The sequence below is a fragment of the Formica exsecta genome, unplaced genomic scaffold, assembly GCF_003651465.1.
Source record: "Formica exsecta isolate Colony F162 unplaced genomic scaffold, ASM365146v1 scaffold826, whole genome shotgun sequence".
In the NCBI taxonomy this organism is placed as follows: Eukaryota; Metazoa; Arthropoda; class Insecta; order Hymenoptera; family Formicidae; genus Formica; species Formica exsecta.
Genome location: NW_021853596.1, coordinates 740,443 through 762,380, shown reverse-complemented (window position 1 = coordinate 762,380; position 21,938 = coordinate 740,443). Strand labels below are relative to the sequence as shown.

General features: G+C 35.5%; 1 protein-coding gene across 2 annotated transcripts in view; it reads left to right on the top strand.

Moving 5' to 3' along the window:
* Positions 1-21,116, top strand: part of LOC115244609 — a 29,336-nt gene extending 8,220 nt beyond the window's left edge. The window contains exons 3-12 of one of the 2 annotated variants that reach the window (XM_029822402.1): positions 2,018-2,134; positions 7,385-7,572; positions 12,645-12,860; positions 13,457-13,607; positions 13,853-14,043; positions 14,731-14,960; positions 15,692-15,800; positions 16,421-16,748; positions 17,228-17,516; positions 18,155-21,116. In XM_029822402.1, the coding sequence (XP_029678262.1) occupies positions 2,018-2,134; positions 7,385-7,572; positions 12,645-12,860; positions 13,457-13,607; positions 13,853-14,043; positions 14,731-14,960; positions 15,692-15,800; positions 16,421-16,748; positions 17,228-17,516; positions 18,155-18,497 (2,162 nt within the window). In that variant the 3' untranslated portion in view covers positions 18,498-21,116. The remainder of the gene's footprint in view (positions 1-2,017; positions 2,135-7,384; positions 7,573-12,644; positions 12,861-13,456; positions 13,608-13,852; positions 14,044-14,730; positions 14,961-15,691; positions 15,801-16,420; positions 16,749-17,227; positions 17,517-18,154) is intronic. The other variant, XM_029822403.1, reaches the window with a different exon arrangement.
* Positions 21,117-21,938: the final 822 nt, after the last annotated feature.

Sequence of the window (21,938 nt, the reverse complement as noted above, 5' to 3'; positions counted from 1 at the left end):
AAAAGGAAAGAAATGAAAACAAGAATTTTGACGTATTGTTAAAGTTTTTTTTTTTCCCCGAGAAAGAGAGGGAAAGAATGATCCATCCGTCGTATATCTGTATCGTTTTATATTTTTTTTCCGTCTATAATTATTATCAAGTAATACATCATCGCGGTCTCTCCTCTTCTTAATACGCTCACGCTCCACATCCGCGTTTCGCTCGCGGATTTTGAAAGAAATTCCTCCGGGCACGTGTAATACCATTACAACCGTCTGCGTGCCACGCTACATTAGTCTGTGGAGTATGTTCCGAAGGAGCGAAGAAAAGAGAGGAAACTGCGCCCAACGAGAAATTCCAACGAGTATTTAAGCGCACGGCCCCCGCCGGCTTTTATTTAACAAACACCGATGAAAGTCATGAATTTCTTGGATGCTTTTGTACGCCGTACAAAATCGAATCCTCATGTGCTTTCTCGTCAACGCCCCCGTACGTTATGTGAATTATCCGTTATAGGGTCGGTTCTTTTAGCAAATTCCCGCGTTTTATCAGCGTTATAAAGATCTCTTCAGTATATTTTTATATTTTTATACGAAAGATAAATATTTTCCCTGCGAAAATCTGAGGATTATTGATATAGATTAAACGAATTTCTTTATTGATCGTAAGTTAAAATGTTTTCTGAAAATAATTATTTTCAGAAAATGTTGATTCATTTGTCGTTTTTCAATAGCATAGCTTGATTTTGTGCTGCATTTACATAAGTTATTCAATGCTGAATACGAAGAAATGAGGCATCTTTGTCGCTTCTTCGAAAAACTTGATTTTCGATCGACCGACCGACTGCTTTCGTACTTACGAGGAATAATAATAGGGGAGAGAGAGAGAATCTCTCGGAATCTCATTGTATATCTAAGAGATTACTTCAGCATTTATCGCGATAGACGTGGCGCCGTTTGGCTGTCTCGTTTCAACTCTAGATGATTGACGTGTTTATGACCACAAGTGTTAGCTCGCCTTCATCCACTCGAATTTTGCGATGTCTCTCTTCTTTCGTCTGAATGCCGAAAATTCCGATCATTAAAGTGATATTGCACATACTACAATAGAATAACTATAAATAATTACACTATAATAGAAATAGCGTACATTCTCCTAATAGAAAGTGCAAAATGCATTAAATCATATTGATCGATATTGGAACCTTGCAATATCTTCACTTTTCAAATTCGAAGTTTAATATTATTTGTTAGCCGCGGAAATTCTTTATAAAGGATACAATAATATAATAATAAATTATACATATATATACACACATATGATAAATATAATTTATGCAGGTCCATTATTTGTAAAGAAAAAAGAAATTAAATTTAAGAAAATCTTCAAACTTTAAATTTTTTTATTTGAAAAGTATATTTTCCACCCATGTTATGGCAAAAATAGCTTTTCTATATGCGAATTATTGAAATCGAAAGAGTAAATTATTATCAAGCCCAAGCGCATATGATCTTAAAAAAAAAAAATTAAATTTTAAAACGCGCGTCCGTCATTCCGAGGCACACAAAGGCGCAATGAAGAGGAAAGTCGTGTAAAATGTACTTGGGCAGTGTCGGATTTATAGTCAGAATAAACCAGAAACGTAATTAATCACAATATGAAAGTGTACGCGCTGTCAGCCAGAACGAACTTTTGCAAGAGATCCTATGTGAATTATATTTTACTAACGAACGTTACATTATTCCCGTCACATACGAGAACATAAAAATGTAGAAATATCTCATATCTCTCTCTCTCGTTTAATCATCTTATTTTAAAATCTCCTTTTATCACTTTCCCTTTCACTAGAAAAAAAAAATTGATGAAATTGTACACGGATACACGGATTTATTTTAAAATAAACGCCTTATATATAGGAATTATTCCGGCATGACAGAAGTAGATACTGTTCTGATTTTACAAGTGGATTGCATAATGTATTACATTAAGCGGGTCTCGGAAAACATTTGTCAGGTCGTTCTCTTCGTTTCCTTTCAGAAACATTCAGCAGCGGGTCGGTGACCACGAAGCCAAAGAGACGGGCGTACTTGCTGAAGAGGAAGGCTCTAACAACGGGCTTCTTCGACAATAAAGGGAAGGACGAGAAGGAAAAGGGTGAGCACAAAGCGCAATACCGGTTAATCGCGTCGCCGCCGGCTATATTGCCAGCGTACTTTCGCTACGAAGAGAAACAACCGTAATCTCGAGAATAAACGATGATGTCTATTTATACCGCCGGCCGCTTTCTATTCTTCTTCAATTAAAATCTTTTCGCGAATAAATAAAATGTGCCCCATTCTCGATATCGATACGCTTTACTTGCAGGATGATATAACAAGGAATTGCGGTCGTTAGGTCACGCGAGAGAAAAACGCGAAGGTTCAACGAAATGTTATGTCCGGTCAACGAGCTTCTCTAATTATGTCGATGAAATTCTTTTAGTCACTAAAAGCTATGCAACAAATGAAACTTGTAATAACAAAGCGTCTATAAAATTGAAATGTTTTTTTTCTTTCTCTTGCAAAAATAGATAACTTCGGATTCAACGAACTGTAAAGATCTCCAATTAAATAAATCGATGTACAATGACTTTTTCCTCTTCTCATATAAAATGTCATCTTATTTTTTTTCGGAGAATCTGAATTGAATTTATATTCTTGATATCTCAGCGATACATATTCTTTTATGATCTTCGATTTCCGATATAGAAATATGAAATATTAAATTCATCGAAGTTGTGGTGCAAAAGCAACGAATCGCGCGTGGAAATTTGTTTGATCGTGCCGATAATTAAGTACGAAGTGCGCATTTGAATGTGTAGAAAGCCGCGTATTTAACGATCGTATAATTTATGACGCAATTATTTGTTTGGAGAATAACTGGTTCAGTTATTTTCAGACAGACGCAATAGTCACTCGCCGAAGTTCTTCGGGGGAGTGCTCTATCACTTGATACGTTTACGACATTCTTACGCGTATATGTACGTATTTGTATGCGATATTAATCTATCGCAACGAAGATAAATATTGTTCTTGGGACAAATTTCCAATCTATTTTAACCGATCCACATGTCTCTCTTTAGTCTCGCCGTTTCAAATTCCATGCTTGGTCACAAGAAGTTTGAGTCAAGTGAATCACTTATATCAAAAAGATATTCGCACTAAACGCTAATTTTAGCCAAATAAACACAAGTTTATTTTAATTAAAATTATGATATAAATAATAAAAATAAGTAAAAATGACGCGAAAAAATGAAAAGTAATTAACTCCCGGCCTCATTATATTATATCGAGAAAATAATATTTGTGAAAGTATGAAAATTTTCCGTAAGAAGGATATCTCTACAGGACAGAATGCAGATACTATTCCCGGTTACTGCAATTTCCGTGCAGAAATGCAGATGAAACGCGTTTGTGACTCGTACCAGGATAATTGTTTCTTGTCGAGCATTCTCATATCGGTGGAATCGCTACGCGAGCAAACTGCAATTTTCCGCGACGAACGTTAACCGAAAATGCACTCTGTTCATCGCATTCTCATTTCGAAGATTTCTAATTATGTAGGCGATTATCCTCGCGGCATTGTTTGTACTGCACTCTCATATCGTCCGTGACATTTCAAATAAGAATCCGATATGGGTGGCAAATCGACTGAGATAGGTGCATATCGGAAATAGGGTTTTCCATGTAAAATTTCATGACGTGTATCTCTCTCCGGATACATTACAAACTAAAAGCGTATCATTGCAAATGCAAATGTACAATAGTACTCAATACAACTTATAGTACCCTCGAGAAAATTCACAAAGCTCCGTTCGGGTATATAAACCAAGTAAATCATCGTTTTTGGTTTCGCATTCTAATAAAATAATAAATAAATATATATATATATACATATATATATATATATATAGAAAGCTATAAATAACTACTTAATTTCAAACGAGTCGCGATACAAATCGATTTAAAAATGATTTATTTATACAGTTTCACTGTTATGGTATTATTAAAAATTTATTTCTCTCTCTCTCTCTCTCTCTTTCTCTCTCTCAAAGTAACTGATAGTGAGATAAAATTTTGCTGTGAAAGATGCATCTATTTACCCGTGTGCGAGAGGCGGGTGCGGAGCAACATCGGTCGGCCAGGCTGGTATGAGACACAATTTCGCCGGTTAAAATTAGCCACGGGGTGCTCGGTGGCGGTACATATTTCCGCATATATCAGGTTTATTTGCGGTCTGCGTGCACGCTGAATACGCCTATGCGTAGGGACACCATGCGTCAATCGGGAATCTTCCCGCGAGGTCGCTCACTCCCTTTAATGCACCGCTTTAATGTTTCCCCTCAGGTGCGGCGATATGAATTGCATTCCAAACTTGTATCGCTTTGTATGTAAGAATGAAACTGATATGTATTTGCCCCATGGTGTAAACATTTCTTGATAAAAACACAATTAAGATATTAGTGCACACAAACACACACACACACACACACATACAGAGAAAACAATTATTTTTTCTATCAAAAAACTAATATAGTTAACATGAAAAAAGAAATGAATATAAGACAAAGAAAATTAAGAAAAAAAAACTACGATGATAAGAAATATTCCATTTATGGCATAAAATGAAATGAAAAATGCATTCTTATCCCATTTTAAATATAATTTTGAATATAAAATTTCATTTTTAATATTTTTAGTTATATATATAAAGAGAAAGATGTATTAATGTATTACGCGTTAAAAGCTTTTAGATCTCGACAGATCGACGAACAAATTATTCGACGATCGTGTCAAGTAACAATTCTCAGAAGAGGCATTAAACACAACGTTATTGTCAAATCAGGCCTTCTTAAATATAGAATAACACGTGACTCTGATGCTATAAATTTCATTTTCAAAGTACGTTAGCGATCAAAATATACAGGCCCAAACAAAGTTGCATCCACGTATAAATATACCTATCAGGAAATGTCAATTACTTAAACGTGTGCGTGCAACAAGATACACCGGGGATATTTATACACGCAATGTCCGTACGCTCGCACTCCGCGCGTCTAAATACGTATCCGACATCGTACCGGACCGACATACGGGGGTGGCAAAGTGTTTGACGATCGATGCCGATCGTTTCTCGACGTTTCCAAGAAGAGGCTCGTTCTCTTCGCACATTGTAGTGCGTAAAGTGGCTTGCGTTTCACGCTCGTTTCGAGAAGGTACGTTTCGAAGAGAAGGAGAGAGAGAGAGAAAGAAATGGCCGGGATGGCCCAGATCGTGCGTGGTCTATAATCGGACCGATATAGGGACACGGTTTGTTGTTTTTCGGTTTTCAGCTGGCTCTTGGAGAAATGGTCGAAATTTTAGCGCCTTCCATCTATCATCACAGACCACGTCTTTACGTAATATTTTTCCTTTACGACAAATTGCATTGCCGAAAAAGACATTTTGTAAATTTTTCGCACGCATAACTTGAACGAGAGAAACGAAAAGTGGTTTCCGCGAAGCCATTACCCGCGAGAAAAAAATTTAGTATCATAATAAAATGCAAAAATAAAAAACCGTGGCCAGCATTATTTAAAAAAAAAAAACTTGAATCCGCACCATACAAGATTCGATTGGAGATTTGAGATATCACGTGGAATGATTACAGGCAGCTGTCCACAGACATATATAGAAGTCTGTGCAGCTGTCAAAATGATTCAAAGCCTTGGAAAGATACAATCGTTATCGACAAGCACTTCACGTATAACGTATCGAGTCGATGGCGGTAAGCGTGCTTTATCGAAAGAAAGTATAGTTTCGTCGATAAAAAGTCCTTTATGTGAACGTGAATTGAAGGAATCGTGCGTGTAATTCTCCCTCCGGCTTTTGACGTTATAATCGAAGACGGCGCCGACGTAGCGGCAAATGTGCTTCGAATTACCTGGCTTTCATATCGCGTGGCGGACGTGGGCAGACTAAAAGAAGCTCGCGTCTGTCTTAGGGATTGCAACTTTACGGAATACGTTTTTGGCCGCGATCTGAAAAGATGCGCAATACCCGGTGGATGAGACGTTGATGTTAATTAGTGTCACGTTAAATACGTCATTTCTACAGAAGATCTGCCTTCTCGGGTGTCGAGAATCAAGTCGCTAAAATATCTCAAGCCGCGTCGAATTAGCGCTATTGATGCAGAAAGTCTGGATAATTACATAGTTGTAATATTATCGCATTTGTTGTTCGTAATTGCGTTAAAAACTTATTTGAAATTGTTAAGAAAATACGATAAAACGTAAGATTAAGATTAAACGTAATTTTCAACGAAACAGGATCCTTTTATGTGGTTGAAATGGTGAAATTAAAATTTATTTTATATTAATTATATGTTATCTTAAACACTGTCTTAGAGTTTTGTTTTGTTAGTATAATGAAAAATTACTCTTGCAGAGAATATAATAGTATAATGAAAAGTTACTCTTGCTTAATCTTGTTTGAAGATACTTTCTGTTATAATTAATCTTAATTTTTTTCGCCATTTCATTAAACAATTCGAGTTACAGAAACGCGTTAATTAATCGATGTATTATACCGTGGCACGGCAAATCGTTATGAAATTATTTGACGAATATCGTTTACATTAATGAGCCTAATTAGCGGACGGTGCGACGTTATCGCATCGGTGCTCCAGCTTATTTATACACGAAATACGCACGGACACATGCAAATTCGTCGTGTCCACAAAACACAGCTGACGGCTCGTAGATCAGATCGATGTTGATTTCACGATGCTCGTTTGCTAGCCAAACGATCAAGGAGATTATGAATTGCTCGGAAAAGAAAGATTTACTGACGAAATTGTACGTACAGTATACAGCTAATAAACTGTATACTGTAATAAACCAATAATAAGCCAATTTAGTAACATTAATTAGATATCTTATGTGTATCAAATATATAAATATAATATATATATTATATTTATACATAGTCAACATTACAAAAAAGATGCAAATTTTAATCATATTTATATTACAAATATTACTAAAATCTTTAGTCAGAGAGAGAGTGCTGTAGTATTTAAAAAAATACTATTATTTCGATATTATCTCGAAGAAAAAAAACATTTTTATGTTTATATTCAAACTCCGATAAAAGTGCATATTAAATTTATATAAAAAATGAAATACCGAATAATATCCAAACACACGTTTATAACACAAATTTAAGATAATGCGTGTTATATTATAATCGTCAATATCTTTAAAATATTACGTATTATATTTTTTAATAGAACGTTGGTTTTGTATATGATCATTGGAATGGAATTTTTGAAAAAGTTGCATATGTACAAACCTCTGAAAAAATTCATCTTCTCTTTTGCTCGCAGACGTAGCTGGTGGTCTGGTGTTCGGCATACCTCTGTCGCAGTGCATAGAGAATGATAGGATCGCTAGAATCGCCGCTGGAGAAGTCACCGATGTCGGTTGTCTGAGTAGGAGCAGCAGACACGGCAGCCGGACCAGTTTCTCTAGCCTTATAGAAACACCGACAACCGTCGCGGCTAAAACAGAAGAGGTAAGAAATGATCAGAGATGAGAATGATATTCAATACAAATTACTGTATAAATAAAATATATTTAATTCAATTGATATCTTATATATATTTTTACGCAGTTTACATTTCTCAAACTTTTTCTACAGATTTATATGAATTTAACGCGTGTGTTTTTGTTAACTTCTAAAATTAAATCTATTTTATCTCCTCGTTTAAAAAAAAAATTACATGTTTAAGAGAGATAGATGTCTTTTAACTGTTTTATTAAAACCACGATAAAGGATGGAGATATTGGAAAAGATACGCGATGCATCCCGACATTGTTCATTTTGTACTGAACAAGGCATTGACCTGTAATACAAAAGTTTCTTTCGAGTGGTAAAGCTTGGCAGCTGATTGACCGACTATTAAAGATCCGACTGCGGGCGACGAACAAATATAGAAACTTAAAACGGTATCATACTCTATACGATAAAGAACGGAATTTATATAATTTTTCTAGATCCTGTAATAAACAAAGCAAGTTAGAAAACGACTCTCATAGGACGGACGGAATATGTCTTTATATTTTATATCTCTTTAGAAAAATTCAAGACGATAGATTCTTAATCTTATATAGATGTAGTAACATTGAAGACTAGCGTGGGAATAAAAATCGACTTGAACAACGCCCAAAACTCTGTCGGGCATGTCGAAACATCGAGAACGTCTCTCTCTCTCTCTCTCCCTCATCGACGTCATATCGCTTAACGACATCATCCCGTTTTGCGTCATCGTTGCTGTCGGGGTAGGCGGTTTATCGATGACCACTTGCGACGTGACTTTGCCAGACGTCGCGTTTGCAAGTGGTTATTTTTCGACGAATACGTCTGACCGATGGCCACGAGTACGCCATTTATCTCTATCTCCCGTCTAAGACGCGGTCAGGGTCGCGATATAGCGGGGGAGAGGAAGAGGCTTGATGCGAGGAATTAATGTCACAAGATAGAGTACTTATATGTGGAGACTAAAATTTCCTCCTCTTATAAACTCTTGTAATAATCATAGAAATCGAATAAGTATATCAATTATAGTTTTAGCTCTTTTGGATTCAGATTAGGAAGAGCAATAAGAAAAATCGATCTGAATATTTTAACGGATATAGTTTCTGTGGTAAACTTTTCTTTGAAAACTTGATCTCTCTCTCGATCATTCTTCAGAACTTTGAAATTTACAACAATAAATGATTAAGAAATTTAATGTTAAACTTCTATTAAAAATAGAGTAGAAACTGTCTGAGAGAAAATGGGATTTTCATTTTTCCATCATCCTAGCATCATGTGGCTTCATAAAATTCTTTAACTTTAACATCTCCAGCAAAGTCGTGGGCAGATTCTTAAATTTCTGCTCGTATAAAAGTTTATATACTCTAAGTATAGCGAAGAATATATACCTTTGCCATTTATTTTTATTCTTATTACAAAGATGTCTAAGGAAGAAATCGTTTCCCCGCCGCGTTTCCATTTTATAAATTTTCTTTCTTCTTTTAAATGTGACAGATCTTCCCAATCGGAAGTGAATATTTTAGTTTCAGAAGCGCCGCCACCTGAGTAGAAAACAATTTTTTTTTTACTCGCGCGCGAGAACGAACGTTCATCGTTATTTTAAGAAGGCCGGCGTGCGATCGGCGGGCTTCCCGATCTACAAGATGCGATATTATTCTCGATATCTTACGACGTCTGGCTTCGGCACAGAGTTATAGCCTGACCGTAACCTACGATAACTCGAACTATTATATAATAAAATAACGGTGTCACGATGTCTCTCCGAATAGCTATTCTCGAGGTTCTTTTCTCTTCGCGATATTTATAATCCCTTTATTGAAGTTAGGCTTTTAAATATGTCGATATAAATCACGAAGCAGAAAATTTCTATTTCTTTTGTAAAAACCGAAACGTAGATGCCAATATGCGTATCGTTTTCCGGTATTATGCGTTATCTTATCGCAAAACCGATATTACGCGATATCTATTAATTAAAACTCTTTATTATATAATAGTAATCGTCATAGCACGTTGCAGTAACAATTCAAAATAGTTCTCGGAATTGATCCTGTTATTATTGAACCCTTCTGCGGGAAGCACTGTGGGCGATGCACGAGCAAACATCTAGGGCAGCAGTTAAGCGAATGCAAATTTCCTTTATTCATTTGTTGGATAATGATTTCATCAGTTTCAAGAATTCATGTCTCATAGAAATTTCCTAATTAATTTTCACAATATACGATATGCAAACTTTCATCTTGTTATAGTACTCGCAGTACGGCAGAAACAATATTTCAATAATTAATAACTCAAATTTATTAGACACTTTTGTAATCGAGTCTTAATTAAATCAGTCAAATAAAAATGATTTTTTTTTTTTTTTAGCGAAAACGTCGAGGCATTGATAAATTTCGAGTTACAAGAAATTAAAAAAAAAAGAAGGGGTTTTCACAAACAATATAGTTTGTGAAGTTAAAAGATTAACAGAATTACATACTCTAGTTAATTACAAGTGGAATTTACTTTAATAGAATTTTTTAATTTGAGGCTTACTATTAATTACAAAAATTATATGATTTAAAAAACTAGCAAGTTGCAAAAAATGATAATCTTTCTATGACATTTTCGCTAAAAAAAATCACTTCCAAATTTTCCGAGAGAATTTGCTATCAAAAGAATATTCGAAAATTTTAGGGGACATCTTATATATAATTTATATAAATTAGACGCGAAGAAATTACGAAGCAAATTCATAATCTCACAGATCGCTTTTTTTCCATTAAGCGTAAATTATTTCCGCATCTCGTTTACACGTCTTTTCCAAGAGCAAAGATTATCCATAGATGAACCACGGTTATAAATTTCACCGTTAACCATAAAAACCGAATCGATATCATGAATTTGACCTTTATAAGACAATTTGCGAGAAATCTATATATGCGACACGAACTGTGACATTTTTCAGATTTCGTGACATATAAACTTTGCAGGTGGAAATTTCGCGAATAAACCGATAGAGCAACATCCTTCTCTTTTTCCCTCGTCTCTTTGAGATAAATCAAATGGAGGGATGAGTAAATTGGTAGGGAGGAAAGAAAGATTGCGACAGCAAGACGAATTTTGCATCCACGACACGATCGTTCCACGCCACAAATTTGAATCGAGATACTCGGAAGCTGTAACGACGCACCAACGCACTTCCGCAATCGACTCCTATAGCAGTCGACATTGACGAATCTCATTATTCCGAACGATCGGGGGAAATTGGCTTTTCCCACCTACGTTTCCTGTTTGTTTCTATACCACTATTCCAGAATTAACATATTTTCTCTCTCTCTTAAACATGGATCCAGATGCAATTGATACGAAAAATTATTTACACTAAATTATATGTAAAAGTATTTTATCTGAGAAGAGTTGTTACATACGATTGAAAATCAAGACATTTTCCTCGAATATAAATAAGCTTAAAGAAAATATTTTAAGACATGATATAAAACTTTGTTTCTTCAATTTATTTCAAGCGGTATCTATGTAAGTGTACGTATTTATTTCATTCAAGGTTTAATCCCGATATTCAATGTTAAAAATTAAAGAATTACGATTATTAAATTATCTGATAATGAAAGCACCCAATATTAATAGAATACCTTGTATGTACGCCTACATATATAGGAGAAGTAGATATTCCTATTAGTACGAATTTATCAATGTGTGTTAGGGAAATCAAAAAATTATAATAAGAAACAAAAGTTAATTAAAATAAGAAACAATACAAAAGCAAAAATGAAGAGAGAAAAGAATAAAATCTTATTAGAGACACGAGGAGAAAGCAATAAGGGAAATATAGAAACAAAATAATCGGTCGAATCGATCGAGATAATTAATCACAGTAATAAAGCGCCGACGTAACTAGAAATTGATGTGTCGCTTGCACTTGAAATTTTTACAACCAGAGGCTAAATCAGCTGTTTGCGAGACCCGAAATATCTATGCTTCATCGGCAGAAATAGCATCGATATATTTTATAATATCTCCAACCGCCCTCGCGTGTGTGTTTTGCGGTTTACTTCCGGCTACTCGATAAATGATATTAAATGATTAACATATTGTAAAGAACGAGAAAAAGAGATTATGCTTTATACTTTGAGTGACACGAAAAATTTTTGCAGCCAGTTTTCATTATGCAAGAAATTCTATCGTATAATTTACGATACGATGTTAAGTAATAGCACATTAATTGCCTCATCATTCTCTTAAAATCTGATAAAACTGACTTTCATGAAAAATGTGACGATAAATGTTATTTTTATCGAAAGTAAATTAAAAAAAAAAAAAAGAATTTCGTTTCGCTTTTCTCATAGTCCGAAGAAATAGAGCAAACTTGGCGAAAATTATTCTCAAAAATCATGTTTAAAATCGGAAAGATATCGTCCAAGATCTAATCGGTCTATCTCTACTTATCGTTCCTCTTGGCATCTTTACGAGACCACGCCTAACCTGATTGATCAATCGATATACGTACAACGTGAGGAGGGCTACGTAGAATTCTCGTGTCGACGTCACGTGCGTCTCTCGCGTCCGAGGTGACATCATGGATTCGGAGACGCGAATAGAACGGGAACGGGATCGCTAATTTTAACCGCGGATTAATTAAGAACCCTCAATTTCGCGAAGGACTTTATTTTAGCGTTCTCGACACACTAAGAAAGCAATTCTACTGCTTGAATGCTCCATTATGGGATATGTGCATATTTGACATGAATGATCTAATTTTCTTACAAGATTTAAAGAAAATTAATCGATGTACAAAATGATATCATCTGTACAGATTTACTTGTGATATTAAACATCTGATTTTATACATAAATCGCTCATTAAATGTCAATGTGTTAAATATACGCATTCTAGCTTAAAAATGAACAAATAGAGGCCATGGAACATTTTACTTAAAAAAAATCAGCATTATATATAATTCGGAATATCACAAATTGTCATCTATCTCGTCTACTGTTTCTATGTCCACTTACCTTCTTTTATGCAAATGATATTTTCCTTTATTGACCTAGGGAGGCTCCTGCGAGTCTTTGTCGTCGAAAGGCGGTGCTCTCACGGGAAGTGATTCCGGGGTGCTCGAGCTGAGCGACAGTGGCGGAGGAAGCTCCGCCGGTGAATGGGACGTGGTACCAAACATCGTAAGGCAATGCATTAGGCATCTCGAGGCCACTGGTCTCCGAACGCTAGGCGTGTTCCGCGTATCACCCTCGAAGAAGAGGGTGAGGCAGGTATGACGTTTTCTTTCAATAACGACAAAAATACTTTGATGCCAGAAATAGAAGTTTTGTCGGTGACAAGTATCTTCCTGATGTATAAAAGATATTGCGAGATGATTGAAGATTACTTATAAAATTGTCTCATTTCCTTCCAATTATTCTGTGTATCTTGTAATTTTTCTTGTTGTTTTTTTTTCTTTAAAAAAAATGCAAAAAAGTATAAATTTAGACGAAAATCATACGCTTTTGTTGGCAAAAAATTAATATGATAATTCAGTCACTGTTTTTCGGTTTAATATTAGCTTAAATTAAAAATTCTTTTTCATATATTCTCTTTATTCTTATTCAGATATATCCTACATTAATCTGTGCACGTTATCGGATTCTATCTTAGTCTCCGTAATATTGTCCATTATTGCGTATTATAATCGTCGATAGGAATTAAACATTTATCAAACGGAAAACGGATTACTTTGAGAATACAGATTAGTTACTTACTTCTATTTAAAGCAAGTCAAATGATATAATTATAGATAAGATCTGTTCTCTCTCTTTAAAAGGGGTACATTATTTATGCAATCTTATGCGTGACGTTTGATTAATTCCAGTTAAGAGAAGACTTTGATTGTGGTCGGGAGACCAAGATAGGCATCGACCAGTGCCCCCACGATGTAGCCACCCTCCTGAAGGAATATTTCCGCGATTTGCCAGATCCTCTGCTTTGCAGGGAACTATATCAAGCCTTCGTACATACACAAAGTAAGCAAGATTCTAATCCAACATAAGCTGTTCACGAATATTATCTCCCGTTTTCTACCTCAGCTCGTAATCCATGGACAGTTTGATTTGCATTGCTGATTTTCGAAAATTTATTGTCGATTGTTTTTCCCGTTTGATTCTTTTTTTCCTCTGCGACTTCCAATTTTCAAATCTTCCCATTTCCACGTGGAATCACGTTTTCGACGAAAACGCGATAAAACGCGAGTCATTCAAATGCCTTACAGAGATCAGGAACAGACGTTTGCAGCAGGAAGCTCTACAGCATCTCATTCAACTTCTACCCACGCCCAATCGCGAGACACTCTGGGCACTTTTGAACTTCTTGAGCGTCGTCGCGTCCAACAGCGAGGACCAGAAGAGCGAGACCGGGGATTGGATTCCGGGGAATAAAATGGATACGACGAATCTCGCAACTGTTAGTACCGCGTGCGCTGACACTTTTCGACTTTGATTTCTTTTCGATACTTCTGTTCTTTTTCTTCGAATCGCGCGTTGAATCTCATTGACTTCTCTCTTAATCCAGATACGCGAGAATTCTTTATCAACTGAAATACGGCGAAGTTCTTGCGTTTTTCTCTGATTCTTTTTTCTTAATTAATCTGCTATATAAAATAGAGTTAACTTCGATCTTTGTAAACGTCTCTATATAAGTGTGTGTAATGGATATTTTTATTTGTATATATCTGAAAATTCTCGTTTTTTAATTATATGTACAGTAATATAAATTTCTCAAAAATCAATTTAAATCGCTTGTAATTACTCTACAAACATACTCGCGTCGTTTTTTTAATTGCACATACAGGCGACATCGAGAAATATTGTTTAAGAGATATCGGAGAAATCGAGAAATTGTTTACTTGGCAGATTGAAAATTAACTTCGATTTTGCGTCTCGTACAAGATTCTGCTACATGTCAATCGTATATATCGCGACGGAAATTCCTGTCCAAGCAAGAGATTAATTAATTCAGCAGTCGACACGCGCTCTCGGCTATCGTCAATCATCGCGACGAAAAAAAGCCACGTTAATTAAATTAGAAATCAATAACGTCGTATTGCTGACGAAGCGCAAAATCAAAAATATGATCGTATGCATGTTCCAGGTGTTCGCCCCGAATATCCTGCACTGCGTGAAGCCCAGTCAGATGAGGTCCGAGGTCTCGGCGGAGAGAGCCGAGGAGAGGATAGATGTGATAAACGTCATGCGAGCACTCCTGGAACACACATCGACCTTGTTCATGGTACCGGCGGCGTTGCTGGACGAAGTGTACCAGCATATGATGGATACCCATCCAGCGGAGTTGGATATCGCGCTGTCTCGTCGCGTCGAAGAGTGAGTATCGTGCTTTATTGTCGTCTTCCCAAATAATCGATTAATAGCCACGGAAGAGATGCATAGATATTTCGATCGTTTTATACCGAATCGCGATAGTTTTGAATGATAACTATCGTTGCCGAAAACGAGAATTTTCTTTTGTTAGCCTTTAGAGGAATCTTCATCATTTTGTAATTTAATAGTGTCCGAAATATAAATATATTTATCACTTGTGTATAATAATTATTATTCATCATTATCATATTTGCCTTTTCTCATAATTATTGCACGATTGTTCTGGTAAAGTATCATCTAAACTCTAAACATTCTGTAGCTTTAGTAGAAACAAAGAAATAAAATACAACACAAAATTACAGAAACAACAAATACAGCTATGAGTTACATAAAAACTTATAAAGTATGTATATACATTTGTTAAAGTTCTAAAGTGTCATGTAACTATACTGGTTCTATAGACTTGAAGTTATAAAACTGACGGTGTTACATATCGGTCTCTGAGGTTCTATATTCCATAAAATATTTTATCGAATATTTTATATCCCGAGAAAAGTAGTTTTTTGGGTTGTGAATTTTGTCCTTGACCTAACGGGCGCTGAGTCTCTCGTTCATGAGCGGCGATCGATGCCGCGAGGTAAGGATGTACCTTGCATATTTATGCCCTTGAGAATCGTAGTGTAACAATATCAAGACACAAACGTTGAAGTAAAATTCCGTACGTGCTTTTGTAGGCAATGCGGAGATGATGCGGATCCCTGCAGCGAAGCGGAGACGTTTTCTGTGGAGGAGACGCTAACTATGTCAACAAACACTGCGTCAACGACGACGTCGACGAGAAAGGTGCTACAATCATGTATTTTATATACGTTTATCCGACAGTTAAATTTAACGTTTGAAACTCGAGATGAGAGAGAGACAAAGGAATGGGCTTAAAAAAAAAGGATTGATTTCATGAGCATCGCCAAAGACTCTCTTGAACATTGTGTGTTTAAATGTATAATTTAAACGTTTGGAACAAGAATGAACTAAGCTCGTAATTACAAAATTCACTCTTAACATCAAACTAAACTCTCCTAAATTTTAGATTTGAACTACTCTTTCTTTAAGGCTATGCTTCCATTATGTATTCAGATATACAATCTGCGATTTTGAAGTTACATATCTTTCGAAATTACATTGTTTTTTGAGTTTTATCAAAATGCATGCGAACGCTTTTCAGTAATAAAAGCAATTCGACTTTATGATATTTTCAAACTTGATTAATTAAACAAGAATTTAAAATACTCAAATTGCTTTGAACTGAAAATCCAAGAGAAATTAAATTTAAGATTATACAAGATTACATAAAAAATATAATTTTATATCTCAGCAATATTTCATCATTATCTAAACATTATCTTATTCTTAAATTTATATCACGGATAATGTTAATTGGAAACAGATTAATCTTCTTGCTTCAGATGTGGACGAGAGAGCAGTGTCTACATCAGACTGCCGGCGTAGGCGGTGACATAGGACCAAGACCGCGACGGCCCAAGAGACCAGGAAGCAGGAGGAAGGAGGAGGGCAGGAGCAACAGCGTCGATAGCGGATCGAGCGAGGATCCGTCTGATCCTCGCCGAAGATCTTCACCAGTAGTAATTACCGCTAGTCTCACCATACCCATGTCCGACGCGTTCACCCTGAATCTCGACGATCCGGACATTCCTTACATCGAGGAGGCACCGAAGCAACCAAGCGCTCCCCCGAGGCGGCAGAGGCAGAGATCCATCTCCGGTTGCAGCGAAGGTTCGCCTTTCATATATAAGTTGATATCGTTCCATAGATATTAAAGACGGAAAAAAAAAATTTGAAAACATGAACGATGTACAAATTGCATACAATAGTTTTATACTGAAATTAATTCCATACAATAAATTATCCATATATATGACATATTAATTCGCGTTTTATAGTCAGACATTAATTCCAAATAAATTTTAAAATACACAAACAGCTATAGCTATAACTTAATAATATAGTAGCGATTAAGGCGAAGCAATAAATAAATCTATCTAAAGCTTTTGGAATCTTCTTTAAATAAACTATTAAGAAGAAGTAAATAAAGCTATATATATCTAAGCTTGCGGATCTAAAATAAACTATGCTTTGCGCGGGTTCTCTCTCTTAGCTATATAGACATGCTGTATATATCTATAACAATTTATGATGGAATTAAAAATCTCGAATCGTGTTCCACGTTCTCAATCTAATATCATCGCTTTCAGGTGGAAGACACGGAAGTGACAGCGCTGTGGGTTCCTCGGCGACCCTGTCGGGTGATCAAGCACCGAGCTCCCCGCCGTCGTGGGCGTCGTCGCCCCCGGCGAGTCCCGATAGCGCGGTCACCGCCGTCTCGTACATCCCGGATCAGCAAGCGGTTCTCCAAAGGGTCTCGTTCACGACCTCGAGCGAGGTGAGGCAAGTGGGCAGGACGACCGGCCAGCAGGAAACAAGCAGGAGTACAGCGGCGCCGTACACGCCGAGCATCACCAGCATCGGCGGTGCAGTTTTGAGGCGAGTATATTCCGTCGCGGTTATACCTTTTCTCTCCTTGCCTCCTCCTTACTCCTCCTGTCTCCAAGCTGTAAAGTCTTCGCAAAGTTTAATACGACTTGCTGGATACACCAGTTGTTATGATTTTTTTATTAAGATTGATGTCTGTGTGGATACGGACCCATCTTTCATTTAACCGTTGTAACAATAATCTATTTACCTCATAAATAGTTTTCGAAGACGTATCGCGTAGACAAACTTTCGTTTTATTTCATAAATTTAAGATACAGTTTATTGTCTTGCGCACAAACTCTCCTACAAAAGCTCTTCAAGTTGCAAATAAGTAAGAAATATGTTAACGCAAAATTTCGATAAGATTCTCCATTAATCCTCTGTTATTAATCAACTATATGGATTAGACTTGTTAACAGTCAAAGTTTCTTACACACGAATAGTTGTTTGCATATTTGAAAATTTAATTATTACGACATATAGCTTAATCTCGCGATTAACGTTACTGATCGAACAAGTGTAATTTATAAAGAGGTAAAAATTATTTCCTTTCGTATAATCTCGTATAAGAATGTAAGCTGGTTTCGAATAAATTCTGCTAATACTTGGTGCGATCTAACGCGAATTTGTACGCTCGCGTGATTCAGGTCCAAGACCGCCGATATCGAGAGAATGCTGCAGATCTCGCGGCGGGACGTCGACCTCGCATCGACCCTGCAGACGAGCAAGAACTCGACGGTGACCTCCAGCGAAAGCAAAAAGTACACGAAGAGGCGTTACACGGACACGAGGCATCAGACACGCCACATACCCGACGCCGACACCCTAGCAGGCAAGACGTCGCTTGGCGTGACGTCTACGTCAGCGATATCGTCCTCCGTCACCTCGGCGATGACAACGACGCAGACTCAACGCGTACAGGCACAACCGGTGTGGAAGAGACGGGAATTGATCTCCAGCGCGCCGAAAGATCGGGAGGGATACTTTTAAATTATTCGCGATTGACATATCGAATCGAGATTCGAGATTGATTGTCGATATCTCAGCGGTAGATTAAGATATTTCATCTAGTCATTAATATATTTATATATATGTATAGCAGCAAATAAATTTTTTTAGAAATAAAAATCTAATCTCTCGACAAAAATTCGATTGCATCGATCTTGAAGTCGATACAACTTGGAAATGTCTCGAGAAAAGTTGGAAGCAAACGAATATTTTTCCCATTTATCGTTTTATAACAAAACATTAGTTTGAATTATTATAGTAAAAGCAATTTTGCACAAAGAAGACACTAAGTTTCCTTCTTGAAACTCAACTCTACGAAAGTTTGTTATTCTGAATAAAGTGAGAATACGTCGCAAAGATTTATCGATACTGCGATATATTCTCAATAAATATAGATATGAGCATCCTAAAGCAGACAGTAGCATATTTTATTTCTGCATATTTTTCAAAAATATCGCTCTAAATATAAATAAGAAAGTTCAAGAACATAAAAAAGTGCTATAAAAGAAGAAAGAAGAAGAAGGAAAGCAAGGTACTTGTCTACTGGCAGCTTTATATCTGTATAACCGCTCGATATATTGATTATAAAATATATAAAGTTATAGAAAAAGCGTAAATAATTTTTAAGTTTGTTATTTGTAAGAATACAAAGTCGAGGCGATGGCTGTGAAAAAGAAAACATAATTTTGCGAATTTTTAATCCAATAACTATTCTTATTAATAGCTAAAAAATTTGTATTCTCTCCTGTGTGTTTGGGGAAAAATACTGTATAAAATAAAATAAAAACTCTGAGAATGTTTTTTTTCATAAAACGTTTTGGCTTATATGTGTGTCTTTCTTTCAGCGATTGTCTCGACTCAATCTATCGTAATGTTTTGTCATCTCTGCAAAAAAATATGCCATCCTTCGATAACGCGCATCTTTCTTCATTTCGCACAATTGATCTCCAATCTCGATTCGATAGAGCGGCAATCACTGCCGTTGATTAGGCGTGGCCTTAAAAAAAGTCTTCCTCCGTTTCTCGTGATCTCGCGAGACTTGATTGTCGCGAAATGTCAGTTGGTTCCTAGATTAAGTGCTGTCCTTGTGCTCGCGAGGGATCTCCGTCATGGAATGCGCATTCTCATTTCGCGACGACATCTTATCGACCCTTCGCGACGAGGCATTGTTAGACGATGGGTGCTCAAAAGGACAGGAAAATTGATGTGGAACGCATACGTAGAACATTTTACCTCAGTCTTCGCAATGTAAATATTAAAAATTGTTGCAGTTGCTCGACATCAATCTGAAAATTGTTATGTCTCGTCACTTGTAAATGATCGAGAGTCTGAAATTTGATTCGTCTTTTCTAATTTGTCCTCTCCACGACATGATTATTATTGCGAACTGCCGTGAGGGAGGCATGCGTCATATTATTGTCGTCGTTAAGTTTTTTTTTTCAATCTAGGTAATAAATAAAAGTTAATTTTTTATCATGCATTGCATCTTATTTCAACCTCATCCCACATCAAATCAATATCTGATAAAATTAATTGTCGAGTACTTCTCTCTCTAAATCCTCATTTCCTACATTATCCTTACACATATCTCAATGTTTTGTTTTATTACTAATCAATAAGACAACAATATTCTATAAGATTAATATCCATTTCTCTCAAAAAATAAATATCACAAAATATAAAATAATTTAAAAATACAAAAATATCTTTTTTAATATTACCATCGTTTTACGATGATTGTCGCTGTTAATATATATATATCATTACGTTCTAATGAAAAGGAGATAAGCGGTATCAGGACAAGATGGACAGGTGTCACTGACTGTATACAGTGTAACCTTGACATACGTGACAGTGATGTTCTTGGAATATTTACGTCACTATAGCATTTTATCGATATAGAAGATAAATATCTATCCTCTGAAAAATGCATTTTATTTGAAATGCGTTTATTATTCAATTTTTTACTGTGCTGTCCTTGACAAGCACTTACATCACGGTCGTAATATCATCGAGTACGTACGAACTTTACAAAAACAGCCTGCTTAACAAGTAGATTGGTGCAAATGTGACAAATGTGCCGTTCAAATTTGAACGTGAACGAATATCCGTATATAGATATGTACAGTATACACGATTACATCGTTGATCGGCTCGGTATCTAAATCAATATATAATAGAAGTTAATTGTTAACATTATCTAGTTAACGATAACAATGAAACGAAATATACTATAACAATCTTAGTATCGCAGAATGACATGAGAATGTAGTTGCAGTGATAATTTTGCAACCAGCGTAAATTTAACAGCGTAAATTTTGAATATATTACTGCTGATAATATTGATTTTTATACAATATTAATAAAATTACACAGATTGTTTTTTTAAACTATACAAGCTTTCTTTGTTGATATTATTTTATGAAGCAATATATAAATTAATTATTAGAGCTTGTCAAATAATCAAATAGCATTTTTAAAGAAATGATGACTTTTATGAAATTATGCTTCAAAAATTTAATAAACAATTCTTCCTTCATTATTATTGTTCATTATATTGATGTAATTATATTGGTGTAGATTGCTAATTTGATGTATTTATAATATATATCTCTCTCTTTTTCTTGCCGTTTCACGGCTAGCTGCCTACGTAGGGCTGGACGGATGCGATGTGCTATAATATAATTTCACCTTCCTCTCGCGGCGAGGAAAAGCAAGAGTATACTGTTATAAGGATAAAATAATGTAAGAGAAAATATAATAAAGAAAGAAAAAGAAAAAAAAAAGCGTATCACGTATCCTGCGACTTTCACGGCAATCCGTTATTAGCCGAACAGTAATAATCAACGATTAAATTTCTCTTGAGAGAAAATTATGATATTTGCAGTATAAAAAATTTGCTATTAAGTAATTAATTCTTTCTACATTAAAATTCAATTATTGACATACAAAGTGCTAAAATGTTAAATTGATTACAATTAGCATTAATCGATTCAAGCAGTTCTTATTAATATAATTTCTTTTTTGTTAAATCGAATTGTATTATGCAACATAATTATAAATTGTGACTTTTAAAATATGTAACAATTTCTACATAATAAGTGCGATGTATCACGAATATTACTTCAATAAGAAAAAACATTAATACTAAATGTTACAAAGTACTTGTTTGGACGGAAAATAGTTGATAATACTAATAATAATATAAGATTACACAACATTGAAATATTTACATATTAAATTGAAAAAAATGTTAATTATTAAATTCGGTAACGCGATTCATTGCCGTGTCTGTATAGAAATCTATACATATTTTAATGCAGTTTACTATATAGATATATATCGTCGCTCTTGAAAATTTTTAAACATTTTACACAACTATCACTATATTAACAGTCAAGTTTTTTTCAGTTAGAATACACA